This window comes from Panthera uncia (assembly GCF_023721935.1).
Source record: "Panthera uncia isolate 11264 chromosome A1 unlocalized genomic scaffold, Puncia_PCG_1.0 HiC_scaffold_17, whole genome shotgun sequence".
Taxonomy (NCBI): domain Eukaryota; kingdom Metazoa; phylum Chordata; class Mammalia; order Carnivora; family Felidae; genus Panthera; species Panthera uncia.
This window is the reverse complement of record NW_026057577.1, coordinates 145433865-145455186: the sequence shown is the minus strand read 5'-3', so window position 1 is coordinate 145455186 and position 21322 is coordinate 145433865. Positions and strand designations below refer to the sequence as shown.

The 21322-nt window shown below is 44.2% G+C and overlaps 1 protein-coding gene across 1 annotated transcript in view; it reads right to left on the bottom strand.

The window, feature by feature from the left end:
- The window catches only part of SEMA5A (semaphorin 5A), a 474488-nt gene that overhangs the window by 229512 nt on the left and 223654 nt on the right, over positions 1–21322 (bottom strand). The window contains exon 5 of the mRNA XM_049648285.1: positions 16226–16271. Within this exon, the coding sequence (XP_049504242.1) occupies positions 16226–16271 (46 nt within the window). The remainder of the gene's footprint in view (positions 1–16225; positions 16272–21322) is intronic.

Genomic DNA, 21322 nt, shown 5'->3' with positions numbered 1-21322 from the left:
GAAAGAAAGAAAGAAAGAAAGAAAGAAAGAAAGAAAGAAAGAAAGAATCATTTTCATGTGTCTGTTGACCATCTGGATGTCTTCTTTGGAAAAGTATCTATTCATGTCTTCTGCCCATTACTTAACTGGATTATTCATTTGGGGGGTGTTGAGTTGTATCAGTTCTTTGTATAGTTTGGATACTAACCCTTTACCCCATATGTTATTTGCAAATATCTTCTCCCCTTCCATAGGTTGCCTTTCACTTTTGTTGACTGTTTCCTTCTTGTGCAGAAGCTTTTTATTTTGATGAAGTCCCAATAGTTTATTTTTGCTTTTGTTTCCCTTGCCTCAGGAGACCTATCTAGAAAGAAGTTGCTACGGCTGATATCAACCAGGTTATTGCCTGTGTTCTCTGCTAGAATTTTGATGGTTTCAGGTCCCACAGAGGAGGTGGGGGGCAGGGGCAGATGAGTAAAGCAAGTAACAGGGATAAAGCAGTGCATGTGTTGTGATGAGCCCTGGGTGCTGTATGGAATTGTGAAATCAATATATTGTACTCCTGAAACTAATATTACACTGCATGTTAGTTAACCGGAATTTAAATAAGAACTTACCTCTCCCCACCCCTCCCCCAAAAACCTTGAAAATTACGAAGTTTAACAAGTCCTATATAAAATATTCTGACGAGGAACAAATTTTGAACTATAAGCTTATTTTTATCATGATACTCAAAGAAACACAGAAGGGAGAAGATGAACATTTACCCAGCAAAATACCCCATTCATGAGACAAATAACTTGTTAGGGAAAAATAAAACAAACACCATTGAAAATTGATTATATTGTGAACTATAAATAAATCCTAAGAAATTACACACAAATAAAGACCGGGGCTCTTATGTTCCACCCATATTTGTTGCTTTTGCTTTTTTATATTCAAAATCATCCGGTTTGTTTTATATTTGGAGCACCATTTGCTTGTATACTTATTATTTATCTTGGTTTCCCCATAGAATTTCTAATTGCATTTCTACTTTTCCTTTTGATAAAAATAATCTTCATGTAATTAACCACTTCTCAGTTGTTAACCTTGTGATTTGAATAAAAATATCTACTTTGTTCTTAAAGGCATTTTTATGGAACCCTCTAATTTCACTTTGCATAATTTGTGATGAGTTGTATATGTGAGACATCATATTTTTATTTCTATGAATTCTTTCTTGAACTGTTTTTTCCTTCCCATGGAAGTCTTCTCACACTTTATGAATACGATATCATATTTATACTATTTTTTAACTAAAGTTGAACATGCACTTAATTTATAAAGATATCCACAGAAGCTAAAACAAAAGACTCAAGTAAGCCCTCTATGTTGTGTCCATATTCTGTTCAAAGTAGGAATATTCAACTCTTTCACGGTCTATTTTGACATTTGTTTCCAAATCTCTAAATAAAATTATTTTACTGCTGTTTCTTGATTTTTTTTTCAGCTGAAAAATATCATTTACTGGCTCCTTCTTCAACCTATCCTCCTCGCATCAATACACATAACTTCTCTTGTCCCTGTTTTCTCAATACTGTTTTATCGTAATTCTGCTTGGATATTCAGCATTTACATATTTATGACTATGTCAATACTATTCACAGATGTGCCATAAAGTAAGAAATGTTTCTGAAAACAATTTTGTTTTTCTTGGAGTTAATAACAGTCTTGTCTTAGTTTGTTCAGGCTGCTATAACAAAATACCATAAACTGGGTCGTTTATAAAGCCCAGAAACTTATTCCTCACAGTTCTGGAGGCTAGCAAGTCCAAGATCAAGGTGCTGGCAGATTCGGTGTCTGGTGGGGATCTGCTCCCTGGCTCACAGACAGTGCTTTTCTCTCTAAGCTCACAGGGTAGAAGAGAGGTCTCTGGGGTCTCTTTTTTAAGGGCACTAATCTCGCTCATGAGGGCTCTCTCCACGTGACCTGTTCATCTCCCAAAGACCTCACGTTCAAACCAATCCCTCTGGGGGTTAAGTTCTTATATCTGAATTCGGAGGTGGGGGGGGGGTACACAAACATTGTCTATAGCAGGGCCCTGGTTTCTTTTTCCACGTACTTACTACTGATTTGTTCCCAACGCCCAACTGTAAGTTTACATTTTCTCCAAACACATACTAACACCTCAGGTATTTATTCCATGATGGTTATTTTCCTGGAAAGACACCTTCTGACACTCTTCGACCTACTCCAACCTGCTCCTACAGCCTACGGCACAACCTTTCCACAATTGCCTCTCTTTGCCCTCATCAGATTTTTCTCCCTCTCTATGTCCTGTGGGAGCCTCTAGTGCAGGCCTGGCATATAAATGAGACACTGTTCAGATGGGTTCCTTCACGTCCCATCTCTCAGGCCCTGTTCACCTTTCTGGGAGATTTCATCAAATTTATTTTCTCGCTAACTGTTGACATCATTCTTTAATCGTGTAGTAAAGACAATCTGTGAAAGGCCATTTTAATAGACTGAATATTTTATTGTCTTTGTTTAACGGATGCAGTATCTTCCCTGATTTCAGCAAACATTAGTGGTAACTTCCTGTCTCTATTTCCTCCAAGTTTCTCATCCAATTGGTTATATCGCCTATTTTTCATCATGAGAAATGTAAAACAAAACAAAACAAAAAGAGCTGGATACATGAATTGCTTTGTAGGCCAAGAGTTACTGATGCCTATTTTTCCCGAGCATGAACACCACCCACAGGGGAAAGGAGCCGGGACTACACTAGAGAGCCTTACACTTCGTGTCCTTTTTTTTTTTAATTGAAGATCTAATTTATTTCTAGTTACCCCAGTCTGATACATCTCTAGGTTTGTCATGTTCCAAACTCAAGCCTCTGTCTTCTTTCAGGGTGACACAGGAGCTGTCGTGCTGAGGTACAAAGTGAGGGAAGATCTGGAAATCTAACCCCTCCCTCCACTGCCTCCTACTATTTGCAGTTTCCATTGAAAAATCAGCTGTAAATCTGACTTCTACTCCACTGAGCTTTATATGTCCTTTTCTCCCCACTATGGTTCATTTTCAAGGTGTTTCTCTTTGTCATTGGTTTTCAGGCTTTCAACCATTATGTGTCTAGATGTGGCTTTCTATTATTTATCATTCTTGGTGCTTGCTGAATGTCTAAATCTGGTGAATGATGTCTTCAATCATTTCTGTAAAGTGTCAGCAATAATTGCTAAGAATATAGTTACTACTTTGTTTTCTCTCTTTTCCTTTTGAGACTCAAATTATAGGGGAGATCGAATTTTGAACGCAACATGTGTCTCTCACTCTTAACATTTTTTCTGCTAATTCCTCTCCACGCCTCAGGCTAGATATTTTCCAGCAACTAAATTCCAGTTTACTACGCTAACTGGATCATCTGTGGGTTTCATTCTATTGCCTGAGTTTACCTAACTTATCTGTCACAGGGTTTTTGCCTTTTCACATTTCTGGAATATTTTGCTGCAAGCCAATTGCAGAGACTCTAAATGATGCTACTTCCACCAAGAAATATTCCTTCAGAGACGGTTGCTTTTTTCCTCTGTAAAGCAGATCTGGAGGGAAAGGGGGATGACGGTAGGGACTAAGCAGAGTCAGGGCTGAGGTGCAATCTGGAGAGAGCCAATAAACTTCTGATTCATCTTTGTTTCTAGAGTGTGGACTCTCCCAAGTTTTTAGGCAGTAACCTATCGGGTATTTAGTTCCTTGGTCCTTTAAACAAGTGGGAGATTCCTTCTACTCTGTTGTAGCTTAGATCTTCAGCCATAGGACTACCACATTTCGGCAAACATCTTCAGGGGAAGACTGGCCATGTGTTTGAGGCCCATCACATCTTTAATTTGTAGCTATGCTTCTGTGTGCGAGTGAACGTCTGCTGGTTTCTCTCCTTCTGACCAGCAATCTACTGGAGGTTCAACCTTTAGCTGAACCCACACTAGATTTACCTCCTTTCCCACTTTGCACTTGCTCTTGCGAACTTGTAACATTTAAATATTGTCTCTGTTCTCAAAATAATGTGTCAGGAAAGAGCTGAGGTGATCATATTTACTGAATAGCTGTAATATTTTCCTGAATCCCACTGAATATGATATTTGGAATCTCTTTAACGTCATATTGTATTCCTTGGACAATTACCATTTCATCCGAAGTAATTAGTTTTGGTTGTTTTATCTGGCTTTTACCACCATATTTTGGATTGTGGTATCCTCTGTTCTTAGATACTTCCAAATTTCCAAACAAAGGGTGCTTTGTATCCTTTAAAAAATGTCTTCAAATAGTTTGGTATATATAGATATCTATATATAGATATAGACATAGATATAGATATAGATGATAGAGATACAGATATGATTCCATTCCTAGTATTCATAGACTTTTAACTTTTACATATCTTTATCGTCATTTAAATGCTGTTTTAATGGGTGGAGTATCAGTATCACTGTGTCTCCACCTTCCTGAACCAGAAACTGATGGCTGTACTTTTCAGACTACTTTTGATTTCAATGCGCCTTTATCCAAATGATGATTAAAAATTTCCAGGAAAAAAATGTACGTATTTGGACTTCACTTCATACATACCCATACTTAATTTGTTATTAAGTAGAATGCATCTAATAGTGAATATCTGAGTGGGCAAATTACCTCGGTGCCTTCCAGAAAGCACGTAAACGATAACTGAGTATCCTCCAAAATTGAGAAATAGGGTTGAAAGTCAAGAATTAAACTGTACATTAGAGTGGGAGAGAGCCAGAGCATAAGATACTCTTAAAAACTGAGAACAAACTGAGGGTTGATGGGGGGTGGGAGGGAGGGGAGGGTGGGTGATGGGTATTGAGGAGGGCACCTTTTGGGATGAGCACCGGGTGTTGTATGGAAACCAATTTGACAATAAATTTCATGTATTGAAAAAAAAAGAATTAAACTGTACGATCAGCCCATTTCAAGTGATAACAGAGACCATGTTTTGTCAGTTGAAAGAGGCAAGCCCCTAGGCCAGTAAAAACTGATGCAAACTGGTGAAACATCGTGACCTAATAAAAAGGTTACATATAAACTCTAAAAGGTTGGCCATTATGGGGCACCTGGGTAGCTCAGTTGGTTGAGAATCAGATTCTTATTTTCAGCTCGGGTCATGATCCCAGGGTAGTGGGATCAAGTCCCACATCAGGCTCTGCACTGAGCATAGAACCTGCTTGGGACTCTGTCTCTCTCTGTCTCTCTCTGTCTCTCTCTCTCTCTCAATCTCCTTCTGCCTCTCCCCACCTTCTCTCAAATAAAAATAATAAAATAAATAAAATAAAATAAAATAAAATAAAATAAAATAAAATGTTAGCTATTCAAGAACAACAAACAGAGAGTTTGATAAACATATATTAAACAGGGGCAGTGTCCATCACAGCTCTACGTACATCACTCTACTGAACTGAATCACAGTTACCGAATAAATTCAGGATGCCAAATAGTTCATATGCTAGATAATCACCAAATCAGGGGATACCTGGGTGGTTTCAGTCGGTTAAGCGTCCAACTCTTGATTTCAGCTCAGGTCATGATCTCACAGTTCGTGGGTTGATCTCCACGTCAGGCTCTGTCCTAACTGTGGAGCCTGCTTGGGATTCTCTCTCCCCCCCCCCCCTCTGTCCCTCTCCTGCTCGCTCTCTCTCTCTCTCTCTCTCTCTCTCTCTCAAAAAGAAATAAATAAATTTAATAAAAAACCTGTAAATTAAAAAAAAAAAAAAAAAAGAATGACCAAATCAGGATTTTCAGTCCAGTCACTGTAGAGAATGGTAGGCCAATGTAACTCATGTGTTTTTCATTTATATTTCTCCCTTGCCATTCATTCTCAGTAAGCCCCTAGGTCGCTGGGAGATTCTGCTTCCAGAATACATAATTTCTTGCACAAACAAGAAATCCTTTACTTATCTCTGAAACAAAGGGTTCTTCTGGGATGGTGGCTCATCTATTTGTGTCAGCATCTGGGGAGAGGCGCACAAATAAGGAAAATGAAAGCAGGGCAGAGAATCTAAGCACGACCATCATTCAGCGGTCCTGTCAGGTGCTGGGGCCACTTCTGAAATAGAGGTAGAAATGCATTTTAGATAAATGAAAAGGACCCCTCCGTTTATCTAGCAGCCTACGATTGTCAGGCAGTATTTGCTGTTGGCTCACAGAAACTTCCTGACTTCATTTCGAGAAACTAAAGGATACATACTCCTAAGAAAAATATTCATGCATCTTCAATTTCGTTTTTGAGGCTGCAAGTGAAGCAGAAATTCAGAAACGCATAGGGAAAGTCGTTAAGGACAAAGCCATGCACGATACAACAGAATGCATTTGACAATCAAGCAGACATACAAACATTTCACTTCGGTGGCAGGGGCAGGTCTTGGCAGGCCAGGTCTAGAACATCAAGACAAGCCCAAGTAAAATAGGCAAACACGCTGAGTGGCACACACACCGTAGTGGGCGCTCTCGGGGCCTCACCCGGCTCTCCTTGCACGACAGCGCACCTGTCACTGGCTGCCGTCAGCTTTGGCTGGTACTGGCTCGCGGATGCCCCCCTCTCTGCAAACCGCTCTTGGCTGATGAGCGCAACCTCGTTCGAAGACCCATGTGACCGGGGAGCCTGGGTGGCTCAGTCTGTTGAGATTCCGACCTCAGCTCAGGCCGTGATCTCACGGTTCATGAGTTCGAGCCCTACATCGGGCTCTCCGCTGACAGCTCAGAGCCTGCTTCAGATCCTCTGCTCCCTCCCTCTCTGCCTGCTCATGTGCTCGCGCGCGCTCTCCCGCCCTCTCAAAAATACATAAACATTTACAAAGATTTTTTTGAAAAAAAGACGACTGTGTGACCACCTTCCCCCAGATGCAAAAATCGGTAGCTAATGATGGAAGGACAAGGGGGGAACTGAGTATAAATCATCCCCCTTGCCTCAAAGGGGACCAACTGAGATCCTATCTAGGCTCCAGAATTCCCTTGGGATCAAGTTGACACTAGACTCCAGCTGAGAGCAAATTCCTGCCTAATTCTGTTCTCTGCTATCTTCCTCACTCCCCACCTGCCGAGAACACGCCCTCCATACAGCACAAGCCTATGAATCCCCGTCTCCGACTTCCAGGAAACCCAGTCTAACGTCCAGATATAAGTTCTAATGGTAAATTAACAGTTACACTCCCTGTCTGCCAGCTGTCTATACGCAGTATAGTAAGCAGTAGCAATGAGCACAGTGAGGCAGCCTGTCGGCTGGGGATTAAGAGACTGCCCTCTGGACCCAGACCCAGATCCAAACCTCAGCTCGGCTACGTACCAGCTGGGCGGTGTTGGTTAAATCGCAGAAACTCTCCAAACACCAACGCCTCCTCCATAAAATACTAAAAACATTACATAACTTCGGGGTGCCCGGGCGGCTCAGTTGGTGAAGCGTCTGACTCTTGATTTCAGCTCAGGTCACGATCTCACAGCCGTGAGACCGGCCCTGCTTCCGGCTCCGTGCCGGGTGTGGAGCCCTGCTTAAGATTCTCTCTCTCCCTTTCTCTCTGACCCTCTCCCACTCTCTCGCTCTTTCTCAAGAAAAAAAAAGGAAAAGAAAAAATCATGTAACTTCAACCTTAGTGACGCTGAGAGGCTCCCGTTGAGACAATGCGTGCGGAGGGCTGAGCACAGAGTGAGAGTGAGGGCCTGCTTTTGCCACAATGACAGAAGAGGAAGCAAGTCGAAGGACGGTGCACGTTAGGATTTTCATGCTGAACGGGCCTGCAGGGACCGTCCGGTCCACTCCTCCTCCAGCTCTCCTCTCCCCAAGGCACCATGGAGAAACTGAGGTCTGAGGAAGTTATGTGGTTTATTCAAAGTACCCTTGCTTTGTTTTCTACAGAGACGTTAGAAGCGTGAACAAATCTGTGTGCGTGAGAGAGAAAATGAGAATGACGTGGGTTGGGGGGGGGTGGTGGACGGAGAACAGGGAACAGTAGGGGCACCCCCAGCGGCTAGGCCCGTGTTTCCCAGCACCCTCTGGGTGAAAATGCCAACACCTGCCAAGGTCTGAACGCCCCAGTTCTCTGCCTCTTCCTGGGCATGCGAACCACGCGTTCTGCCTCCTTGCAGTTGACTGAGGCCAGGTGACCGAGTGACGGCCGCTGGCATCTGGGCAGAGGGGAGGTGTGCCACTTCTGGGCATGGCCCATAGGATCTCCTTTGCGGGATTTTCCATTCTCCGTTCCACGCCGCCCCTGGAAATCTGGGTCGGAGATGGGGGCACATAAGGCAGAAATCCTGGGTTCAGGGCTCCCGCCGCCCCTACGGTGCACTGTAGTGCAAGTGATGAGGCTCCGTGTGCGTGTCCAGCCCCTAAGGACACGGGGCTGTTTGTCGACAGCAGTCAGCTCACCTTCACCAATACTCTGAAACTAGAACGCCTAAATCATCCTTATGAAATATGCATAAACGACTATAAATCCTCCGGGAAGTTATGAGAAAGGGAAAGTAAACGGGTAGATAAAACAGCACTCGACAGGGAGCGTTCACCAAGAGGGTGGCTGCAGGAGTTCAGAATTTAAGGACAAAGGTGACCAAATTCTTCGGTTTCCGACCGGGAAGACCTAGACTAGCAGACCGACTTAGGTCAAGGTCTGCTGGGACCATGAGACATTGCACGTGGACTCAAATTAGAACACATCCACCAGATACTGTCTGAAAAACTCGAAACACAAAACAGAAACAAAAATTTTCACTGCCTCAGATTGCGTTCACTCATTCATTCAGGAAATGACACATCGAAAACTTCGTATGTACGAGGTGACAGAACAAACCCTTTCTAAAAGGGTCACTTAATAAATATTTTAGGCTTTTCAGGCAGGGCAGTCTCTGTGACAACCGGTCAACCCTGCTATGCAGCAGAAATAGACCGCATCTAAGAGACACTGGTGTGTGCGTGTTCCAATAAACTCTGTGAAGTAGAATCCCGGGTTGGCGGTATGCACGTGAACGGGCGTGGCCATGTTCCAAGGAAACTTTAACTATGAGCCACAAGGGCTGGTTTGCACACCCCTGAAAGGTTTTAGTAACGCTGATCTCTATGAGTCCTTCCACTTCTACAGTAGGATGATTTTAGGAACATGTTTGATAAAGAAAGGAAAACTAAAGTTTAGAAACCTGATTTCTGACGACTGCAGTAGGGACTGGTTTCTAACTGTCCAATATAAATATAAAATTTGATTGAAAAAAATCAGTCAATATGAATATCTCCTTTGAATAGTTATTCTAAATTATTAAGTAATACGTCATTCTTACACAGAATCCGAAACAGGCTCCAGGCTCTGACCTGTCAGCACAGAGCCCGACGTGGGGCTTGAACCCACAAAGTGTGAGATGATGACCTGAGCTGAAGTCAGATGCTTAACCAACTGAGCCACCCAGGAGCCCCAGTTGACTGAATTTATTTTTAAATTTAATCGCGTATTGACAAAAGGAAACAATTTAAACTCCAGAATTCCAGCAGCTTCTCTTAGAAATGGCCACCAAGTTTTCATACATGTGTTTGGTTCAATATATGAAGAACTCTAAAGAGAAAACTTCCTTCAGCACATCAGAGATCTTACAGATTCAATCAAGTGATCTTAACATCACAGACTAGAAAAGCAGCTTCTTCAAAGTATATGGGAGTGAGACAGCAGTTACCCAACACAGGGTTTCAACCTTGGTGCCATTAGAACTCAGAGCCACCGTGGTCTTTGTGGAGTGGGGACAACCGACCCTACGCATTATGGGATGTTGAGCAGAATTCCTGGCTTCCACCCCACAGATGTGTCTCACCGTTCCCATCAGAGATGAAAGCCAGAGGTTCTCAGCAGGTTCAGCAGCCCCCAGTTGAGAAACACTGGTTAAGATAACGTCAGGTTGAAAGTCAGTTCCCCAAACTTAAAGATCCAGGAAACAAAGTTAACATCTATGCTAACTTCCAACAGAAATCTCTACCGATATTGACCAGGTAGTCACACACTTAATGGTTTTTAACTAACAACTCATGGAGAGGCAGGTGGCAAATTGGAGCACAGATTTCGATTTTTCTGCTTATTCCAGCAGTTGTGAGTGAGAAACGGGCTGCGAATTCCTTTCCCTCGGTAACAAAACAATATGAAAATGGATTTGGAGCAATTCCCTCAAAGAATATTAGAAAGATGGGGAGCCCAAATGAGCTGCAGTCCCTTGTGCTCTTGGGATGCTGTTCAAGGAGCGTCTACCTCGGGCCATCCCAGGCATCACCCCAGAGGGGCAAATGTTGTCAATTAGTCTTGAGGCCAGCTGCGTTTCTGAATTTCTCAAAAACCTTCTTTGTTCTTAAAAAATAACTGCGGTGATCAAAGCAAGAAGGAAGGTGATCTGAAGAGTTGAATCTGGCTATCGTGACAAGACGTGCGAAACACTCACAACGGTGAGCAGCCACGTCTTCGATCGCCAAGCCTGACTGGCTTTCAAGATGTCATGGCTAAATTGCAGCACTCAGTGGCCACAGGGAAACTGATCACAGCCTCTGAGTGGAAAGATGCTTTCTAAATGATATCACATCGATGTCTGGTTCTCTCGACATTGATGAAAACCAGGTTTTCTTTCCTTAAATTAAAAGCAACTCTCGGTCTTGCACTTTAATACAGAAGGTATGCCTGTTTGAAGACGGTAACAAATATTCTGAGTACAGGCATTTTACCTCGTGGTACACCTATATGTGCATATTTCTGTGGTGATGCCAAGGCATTTTCCTCAAGCAGATAATGTTCATCCAGGGTAACAGAGAAAATGTGTCCGACCCAATCCTGGATCAAACCTTTACTGCTTTAGAAACCCCACCAGTGATGTCTCGTCCTAACTAGAGAGGCAAAGGGAAAGACTGCTTTGAATCCGGGTTCTGTCCAGCCTCCAGACTGCTTTCAGCATCTGGCTTATCAGGCAATCTGACCTGGCTGTGAGTTTTCCCATTCTGAGGCCACCCGACCGAACTCCATTTTCCTCACCAGCGGATCTGGGCACAGTTTCACGAGCCGAGTCACAAGGCATGGCCACGTCCGGATGGACGGTGTGCTGACTCCTGTGTGTAATGCCAGCAGCCTGTGTCTGGTCCTCCCTTCGCTGCTCAGGGGGAAACAAGACCTGCCCCCACTTCTCCTCTCACCAAACACCATAAATGGGGATCACCAGTCTGGGGACCATCTTGATCTGAGGGAGCGGGGACAGGGAGGGTGCACGGAGAGGTGTTCACTGTGCCCCTGTTATGGCCGGGGGCTGGGCTGGCTCCTCTGTGTACAGCAGGACGTTGAATTCAGGGATCATTCGTGGGAGACAGTCTCTAGAATTCTGTAACAACCAGCCAACAGAAGAGAAAAAGGAATATCATCCAGCATCTTCTGTCGTGTTACTGATCCTAAAACACGATCGAGGCAAGGAGACGAATTCGGGGCAGAGGAAGAGTACAGAGCATTACTGAGCAGACAGGTGGCTGGCGGGTCAGAAAGGAGTGGATCGGAGTCGGCAGTCACCTGTATTGTCCTAGAAGTATGCTTTGGGGTGAGAGGGCACACACGTGTGTTTCTGGATGCCTCCTTCCGCAAGCACCTCTCATGGCTCCAGTTTCTGGGTTGTGTTCCTTTCCTTCTCTTGAATTGAGGGATGAAAATATGAAGCTTACCTCCACCCCCTAATGCAGAGTTCAAAAAAGTTAAAGAGTGAACATATTACTCGAGACCAAGGCATTAAAACAGACATTTGTCTCGCATCTACCACCTGCGGGTAATCTAATCTGATGACCCAACACCAAGGAGACAGAAATAGAACGTTCCTCATGACACACAGAGTGAATTTGCATGTGAATCAATGGGTGCTCGTCAGAAACCGAGGCTGTGAGGCTACGAAATGAATCAGAGGGTCACCTGCCCAAAGTGGCTCAGGATGAGTCACAAAGACAGTGTGTCTACCGGGGGGACTCAGGACCGGCAATCTTTTTCTAGATTAAGAAGAGCATGGGGCGAAAGTGTTTACCAGAGAGGACGGCAAAACTAAATGTTTGCTCAATGCTAGGAAAGAACCTCCAGGTGACAGGTTAGAAAGCTATAAGCAGCGTGACACTGACAGACAAGGTGGAGGCACCCCACGGCGATGGAGAGAGACAGGATCAACGCAGGCAGCCACCAGAGGTGGACCCTGCCGTCACGCAGAGAGGGGCAAGATCAAATGAAGCCTTGTCCGGTGTGAAACAAGGGCTCTCGATGATTCTCAATACCGACGATCTCCACTCTGTGGCAAACTGTTTTCCCCCTCGCCTCAGCTTCCCCACCTTCCATGTTGAAACAATCACTTGTTATCTTTAGTGAGAGACGGAAGGAGGCAATTATTAGCCTGAAATGTTCAAATTAATCCAGCTGATCCTAGTAGAAACTAATATTTCTACGACACAACTGAAGGCTTCTGAGTCATAAATGCCTCTGTACGCATTCTCTACAACTGGAACATCCAACGGGGTAGCACTTGCCCTGGTGCTGTCTTGAACTGGTGCTCTCTATGTAAAACACGCATGAGATTTTACGGATTTAATCTTAAAAATGTAATATCTCACTGATTTCTTGAAATGAGTACATATTGAAATAATATTTTTGATATGAGTCAAGACAAACGTATTATTAAAAATGATTCCCATTTCTTTGTACTTGTTTCAAAATGACCGAGCACCAGTTTCAACAAACTACCCGTGAGGCTCACATTATGTTTCTACTGGACGGTGCTGATTACACCACCAATATAGCTCTTTCTTTAGCTGTACACCTCTCTTTTTGGTCACCCTGGGAAATAGTCATTGAAATTACAAGAAATTAGTCATAGAAATCAAGAAGACAACTTTACTGAAGACATGTAAGAAAGAACAGTCTGCCAGCTTCATCACTCTCCATACGGAGTACACAGGAGGCTACCGAGCAGCACAACCACCGCAAAATGTGCATCTTGGACTGTTTTGCACCAATGGCAGAGTGATGTCTGACAGCTGGCACCAGGGCTATGTCATCAAAGCCACCATTCAGAAAGTCACTGACTTCTTGCCGGGTCCCATGTCAGTAAACTGTGCGCTCTCTCACCAAGGGGTCATGCTGATGGGTTTTCAACCAACAACCTCAACTTGAGTTCCACCACAAGGCCATCGCAATGACAGGAAACCATGATGGGAAAAGCAACTTGGTTCCCTCGCCCCCACAGCAATGTCATACACAGCGTCAATGGCAAATGCGTCTGTTTTTTCCGAAATAGCTAAATTTGCAAGAAAAACACACTGGGCTCTGATAAACCCTTCACCAAAATTCCTGGGTTTGCCCATTAATTATTTTATCACATTTGCTTTATCACTCTTTCTGCATGCGTGTATTGTAATTTTTAAATGATTTCAGAAGTTAGGAAAATGATACCCTTTACTCCTCCTTATCTCAGGTTTGTCCAGAGAACAAGGTCATTCTCCTACACAATCACATTACAGTTATCAAAATCAGAAAATTACTATCAATACATTTCTGCTGTCTATTCTGAAGACGTTAAAATGTTGCCAGTTGTCCCAACGGTGCCCTTTATAGAAGCAAGAAAAAACATTTTCTTCTCTTCCAAGATAGAAGTTGGATTGAGTGTTTCGTTTGACTGCCATGCCATTTTTTCTCCTTGATGATGGACTAGCCCTTTATTCTTTACGTGCCCTTCATGACCTGGTGATTTTTGAAGAGTAGAGGCCAGTTTTTATAGAATGCCCCTCAGTTTTGGTTTGTGTTCTGGTTCCTCCTGATAAAACTGGTTGGAATAACAAGCATACCTTGCTGTGTCCTTCTCCATGCACTGAATCAGGACACGTTGACTAAGTTCTCTGTCCCATTACTTGGTTATGGTGAGAATGGCTGGGTTTCTTCACCATCAAGTCATAATTTTCCTCTTGTAATTAATAAATATCACATAGGTAACTACTTGGAGACTTTACAAATATCTTGGCCATCATCAAAGTCTCAGCCATAAATTTTAGCAGCCGTTGATCATTTTTGCCTGAATCAATTTTTAGTGTGATGGTAACCAAATGATGTCTTAATTAAATCATGCCTTCAATATCTGGCAGTTGGCATTTGACAGTAAGGAAGAATGGCCCCTCCTTCTGCCTCATTTGCTTATTCATTCATTTCTTTTCTGATGTTGGTATATTCTCGTTGATTCTTATTTACCGTGTTATAATCTGATACCATCATTATTTAACAATCCATTGTTCCAGATTTCTTCAGTGAGCCCAACGTTCAGTTGGCACCTGCGTCCTTTGGACCTGCCCTCATCATTCTCTGAATATGTCCTGAATTCTGGAAACAACAAGACCTTCTAGGCCTCTCTGAGACTTTTGCCGCCCAGACCCTGGAACCGGCTACTTCTCCAAGAAACTTTAGTTCATTTTAGTGTGTGGTTAAATTTAGAAACCAAGAACTGTATATTAAATGTGCTCATTGCTACTACGATGGCACTCCTTCCAGAACCTTCCAGCCAACAAAACTAGGAAACAAGGAAATGAGAGAGCACGTACATGTAAACAAATATATGCACACACATCTACACACACCACTTTTTCCCACACACACATACACAATGCGGCAGACCGTCTATTACACCATGAGAGTCAAAATGGCATAATATATAGTTCCCACCTATTGAAAGATCTATATTTTTATAAAAGATTCTTCAAAATCAGAGTTTTAAAATGGTATTTTAGTTACACTGCTGATCATTCTGATTGCTTCTTAATACATTCACGATTTTCCCAACAAATCAACTCCTACAAGGACTTATACACTAAAGAAAACCAAAACAAAACAAAAGACGTATATGCTAAACTACAGTGGCAAGATCACTCATTGTCTGGTGTGATGAAATGATTACAATACTAAGTCATTATTTAGCATCATCACTTTTAAAAACAAACACAATTAACATTTGTTGACAAATTGCTATGGCTTCTTCCTTCTGCACATTTTACTCTATTTAATTTTGGCAGTGACAGCGTGGGGAGATCGTGCCTTGTGGCCGTTTCACAGATGAGGAAACCCACAGCTGCTGGGAGGAAGGGAGCTATATCACAAACCCAGGTCTATCGTCTTCAAAGTCCTTGCGTTTTTACCAAAATTAGCTTTGCTTGTGGGATTGGCTTATTTTGAAGCCCTGGTGAATGAAAGATAGGTCGAATATTAAACCCTAGCTGGGGTGCCTGGCTGGCTAGGTCAGTAGAGCATGCAGCTTCCGATGTTGGGGTTGTGAGTTTGAGCCCCACATTGGGTGCGGAGCTTACCTAAAAAAAAAACACCCTAGCTCCAAAGTTTCCTGGATGTTCACAAATCCCAGCATTACATGCAGAAGAAATTAACACAAACTCCTCTCCAACTACTTCTTAGGGGTCTAGTACAGGAGGGTGACATTACAATTGAAGACCTTTTCCCAAGTTACACACGGCCCAGGAATAGTTCTAGCACGTTCCATGGGGAGTTCCAGATAGTTGGTGAGAGAGATAGTCATGTCCTAACTCTCCCCTTGTCCAAGGAGACCATGGTTACCAGACCCTTCTAAAAGCCTGGAGGGCAACAGTGGGCCTTTGTGATTCACATCTGCCTCTAAAATATACACTCTACTCAGGCAGAAGGATCTGTGTCCTTCTTCAAACTGTAAAAACAGAAGTACGTAAAGTGCATTTGTATCTATGGCCACTTACTCTTTTCTATACGTGGTTTTTTACCCCTATACTCATATTTATTTAATTATAAAAGGTAAAGAGGAAACAAAGATGTTTTCCTAAGGGAACTGACTTTTCCAAAACTATGATGGCTGAATGCAGCAAAATAAATAATCAATGGCCATTCTAACTGCGGGTGGGGGCGGAGTGGGTAAGGGCTCTCCCAGACATTGAGGGGATGTCCTCTGAATTATCTATCATGTGGTGAAGACTAAATCAGGACGATGCCCATGATAGGAAGGGAGGATGCACAGTAGGAAAAAAGGGCCAATCGGGAATTAAGGCAGGTGACGACTCATATCAGATAGGGTCCGGCAGCGTGACTCACTGAGGAAGCGAATCTCTGCTCTGGCGTGATTAATACCTTTACACACATCTGTCTTCATTCTCTCAAACGGTAAGCTCATCGGGATGGAAAATGAAAGCTTGAGAAAGATAAATCGCACCTACCTGGATCAGAGACAAATCCTCAAGCTGTAACCTGAAGAGGTAGTTTCTACAAAACACAAAAGGAGAGGAGTTTTAATTTTAATAGATTCAAAAGATTACAGGTCATCAAAATTATGAGAACAAGGCAAAACAAAGCCATGATTTGGGGCTTTCCAAGAATGCGTGTAGCACAGTTGTCCTCACACCTCAGAATTCAGAGAGGCATTCAGTATGTCAGCACGTTTGAGATTGGCACATTTGAGATTGGCAAGAGGGTTAAGGAATAAGGTGCGTGTGTGTGTGTGTGTGTGTGTGTGTGTGTGTGTGTGACTACAGTGAATCTCAGTTATCAATGGACTCTCTTGATCCATGTGGAATGGACCAAAGGACACAGGCAGTCGATTCTGAAATGGAGTTTAAGTAAGAGAATACAAACCCATTCTATGAGTCTTCATTCTTATGGATCACCTACATTTACCATGATTTATAGTTACAACACATCCTGCTTTGGAATTCAACCACAGTCTGAGTATTACAGTGTTCTGTCTTGCTGGATGCATTTGGTGTGTACAAGTTTAGAAGCATCAACTCGTCGGTCCACAATCAAGGGTGTGAAAGAGTCCCCTCTGGCTGCCCAAGAGTGAGGCAAGAAATCAGAGAAAAAGAAAGGATCTGTCTTGACAATGAAGGGGAAGAACAATGAAATATGCAGTGGCGATCAGCACCGCGGGGGGGGGGGAGGCAGAACACAAACATCAGCCACATTAGGCTCTAGACTCTACTGCTGTAGGTTTCGAAACAAATTGGCCTCCTCCTGCGAGTTGCTTTGGCCTCTGACTCAAATCATGAATGCCCCCTTAATGAGGAGCTGGTGTAGGGAGAGCCACGCTCCAGGGACCATGGAGGAGAAAGTTAGCCCAGGTATAAACAGTAATGGCAGGAGACCTGGCACCCAACAGACAGACCCTACGAAGGCATGAGTGCGGGACGGGTCTGTAAGAAGCTATTGTTTTGGGGAGCCTGAGTGGCTCGGTCCGTTGAGCCTCTGACTTGATTTCAGCTCAGGTCATGATCCCAGGGTCCTGGGATGGAGCCCCATGTCCGGCTCGATGCTGAGCATGGCGCCTGCTTAAGATCTCCCTCTCTCTCCCTCTTCCCCCTCCCCTGCTCTCACTCTCTATATATATAATTTTAAAAAGAAACTATCATTTTACATAACAGGCTGGCCCGACCAAGGTTATTTCCATGGAACTAAGCGATTAACAAGTTTCTCAACACCAGCAAGAAACTCAAGTAGATTATTTTCACTATTTGGAGAGATGGGTAGATGTCTGAAGTGGACACATGCTGTCCTAGTGGAAGTGGTAAGTGACGGCCAAGTCAGGACAATGGGCATGACCTCGAGAGGACCAAGAAGCATCCCTACTGAGCGGCCAGACATGGGAAGACAAAGCCAATAGAGAGGCTGAGGGCTAGTAGCCTGTGCGTGCACACTGTTTGGAACAAGCAAAAGGATGAGCTCACTGGTAGAGCTGTCTCCGGCGTCCCCGGCATCGCCCCTTGGTCACTCTCTCGTCTTAGAGTCTGCCCCCCACCGCGAGCCACCGCCATCTTGCATGGCATGGAAGTTGCCTCCTCCAAACCACTTAAGTGGCCTCTTCACCACACCCTTTCCAACGTCCAATTTAACCTATGAAATAATGCCAGAGAAGCTCCCAGAAAACACTGCGTGGCCCAGGCCACCTCCGCCACAAGGCCATTTGGGGAACACTTGCCCTCTCTTTTATGGCAGATGGATCAGAGCCCTCCGCGCAGACCCAGATTAAGGATGACTTTGACAAGGCAGTGCGACAGCAGGTCTATTTTTATTTAGTCGGGCAGCATGCGGAGGCCAGGTTTCCACCAGAAACATCTCCCTGCAGGGGGAGGAATGGGAGCCCAGCGCGCGCGGAAGAGGGTAGTTGAGCTGCCGAGGAAACACCACTGGAGGCTGCTAGCATTTGAAGATTTGCCAGCCTTCACCCGATGTGCCACAGAGGCCGGCGTGACTCCTCCCAGGGAAGTTAGCAATCTAGACACACGCACAGGTCAGTTTTCCAGATGAGAGGCTTACAGGTGGCACCACCGGCAATTACTGGCCACTCATCGCCTTCATGAGCACGATGGCTCCCTACCCTCACCCCCGCCTCCTAATTGGCTTCCTGCCTGCAGGATGCTGCCGGCCATCACCGCGCAGTGACCACGGGAGCCAGAAGGATACTTGTGCGAAAGCCAAAGCTGTGCCAGGACACAACCTTGTGAGGGAAGCTTAAGCACCCCATGCCTGGGTGCTCTCATCTGTAAAATGGGGCCCATACTCCTACCTCCGCCCTGCGGCTGTGGCGAGGGTTACCTCCAAGGAAAGCACTGATGGCTCCTGATTCATTGCAAGCAGTCGATCAATCGTGGCCACACGCAGACAGTTTATGGAAAATACTGAAATTTCCAGCCACATTGCAATTCTCAGCAGATTCCCCATTGCACGGGAAAGGAACGAGAGCCGCTCTCCAGCCATTTCCAGTTTCCGGCGGAAGCCGGCCTGACTGTGTGTTCAGGTGCGTGGGGGCATTGTCTGCAGGGACAGTACAGCGCTATTGGGTTTTCAGATTTATAGCCTCGTGGTTCTGGGACCCAGTCACCACATTCTTCCACTCACTAGCTCTTTTAAGAAAGACTTTTTCTGTAAATATTTCCAGTAAAAGAAATTGTTCATATTTTTAGTCAATTAATTACCTAAGGGGTCTGATGAGGTTGAAAGGCCACCTCTCTCTCAAGCCTCTCATACACCTACCCCCATCTCTCTCTATCTCTCTCTCTCACACACACCCACACACACACACACACACCCACATCTAAATCTGGGAACTTTCTAGAAAGGCACTTCTCATACACAAAGAGCTGGAAGTGCCTTCACAACACTGAGGAAAGAAGATGGTGGCGTCTACCATGCTCCATAGAGCTCCGGGCAGGACAACTGGAGAGAAAAGTTCAAAGTCCTCCATTTTGGGTCGGAGGACATACAGAGAATATTCTCGGAAACCCCTCAGTGCCCTTTTCAGGTGCTGTCCACGAGGGAAGGGTTATAGCATGAATGTTTGGATCTCCCCCAAATTCTTATGTTGAAACCCTAACCCCCAAAGGGGATGGTGTTAGGAGGCAAAGCTTTGGGGAGGTGATTAGGTCATGAGGGTGGCCGCCCTCGTACAAGAAGCTCCAGAAATGCTTCACCTCTTCGACCATGTGAGGACACAGGGAGACAGTGGCCAATCTGTAACCCAGAACCCAGCCATGCTCCCTGACCTTGGACTTCCATCCTCTAGAACCAGGAGATAGAAATCTCTGCTGTTTATAAGCCACCCAGGTCTGTAGAGTTCTGTTCTAGCGGCCCCAACAGACCAAGACAGGAAGACACGGGCTTATGATAAGAAACATGCCACGTTCTGGGGCCACATCTCCCCAAGCAAAAACTAACTCTGCTGAGGATCCTTTTTCTGCCTGGCACGTCCCAGTATGCAAAGGTGCCCCTCCCCGCCTCACCATTGCTGGTGAATTTCAACCTTGTACTTCTACTCCCCTGAATACCTGAGAGCTGTGGTGCCCTCACAACCATTTCATCAGCGATAAATCAGGGTGGTGGAGACATTCAACAGGTGAACAGAGAGGAAGGGGACAGAGAAAGAGCCACAGTGCTCAGGCTACCCATGCCAGCACCCCAGGGAAGAGAAGCATCAAAGGAGACCGAAACGTTTCCTTTGGTATGTTCTAGGTTACAAGATGCAAACTGGTGATTTTTAAAACCATCCTCTGTTTTTTTTTTTTAACCTAAAAAAAACCCCCAAAGAACAGAGGATTCAAGAATTTTAAAGCTGAGCCATTCTTAGAGTGTTATCTACCTTCAATCTGTCCATGAGGAAACTGCTGCAAATAAAGAGGTGCAGGGTGATTTATTCAAGACTATTAGGATCAGATAAAGTCCCAACATTAGAATCAGAACCTCTCAGACCATGCTGTCCCTTGGCCCCTGTGCCACACGGCTTCACCAATCAGTCATCCCATGTCACTTTCCGAGTTTCATGGGCACACCCCCCCCAACACACGCACATACACAGAAACACACAGTAATAGTTCTTACAGCACAATTATTTTCTGTCTTCATTGTTCATTCGCAGGCACATTTACGTACCATTTTGAGACCATTCTGGTCTTAACACTACTAATGGCTGTCTTTTGATTCTAGGTAATTGATTCTCACCCCTGGGACTCATTTCTGACTGTGACATATGTCTCCCCATTAAGCGAACATGTTAACCCTACTGGTCTGGCTCATTAAATGGTGTCTCCTTTCTCCCTCCTTATTTCTCACAGTTTTTTTCCTGAAACTGCCTGCCCATACTTATTTTTTTTTAACTTTTTTAATGTTTATTCATTTTTGAGAGACAGAGCATGAGTAGGAGAGGGGCAGAGAGGGAGGGAGACACAGCATCCAAAGCAGGCTCTCAGGCTCCGAGCTGTCAGCCCAGAGCCCGATGCGGGGCTCAAACCCACGAGCCATGAGATCGTGACCTGAGCTGAAGTTGGGTGCTTAACCAACTGAGCCACCCAGGCACCCCTGCCCATACTTAGGAGTGCCCATGTTTCTTCATTTATAACATGAGAGAACTAAACTATACCATGTGTCAGTATTTTTAAGTAACACAAATCCCTAAAAGACTGTAACCCTTTTTAGATAGGAAATGGCCAAGGGAGTTGAATGAATTTGTGACCAATCGAATAAAAGACTTGTCGCCCTGACATATTTCAACAAATTCCTGAGAAATACTTTTTTGAGTGTTTTTTATTTTTTTGCAACCAAGTACCATATTGCAAAATAATTTTAAATAAAAACTCAGCATGTAAAAGAGGAAGGATAGTTCTTCATTAATGAAAATTCATCCAACAAAGTACTCACACATAATATTTGTTCATCAAGTTGATTAAAGTGACTTAAAATTTTTGAAACTAGAATTACGGTAAATATGTATTGATAACCTTGTACAACCTTTGTGGTGGTTGGTTGGTTACATTTTTGTTGTTACTTTT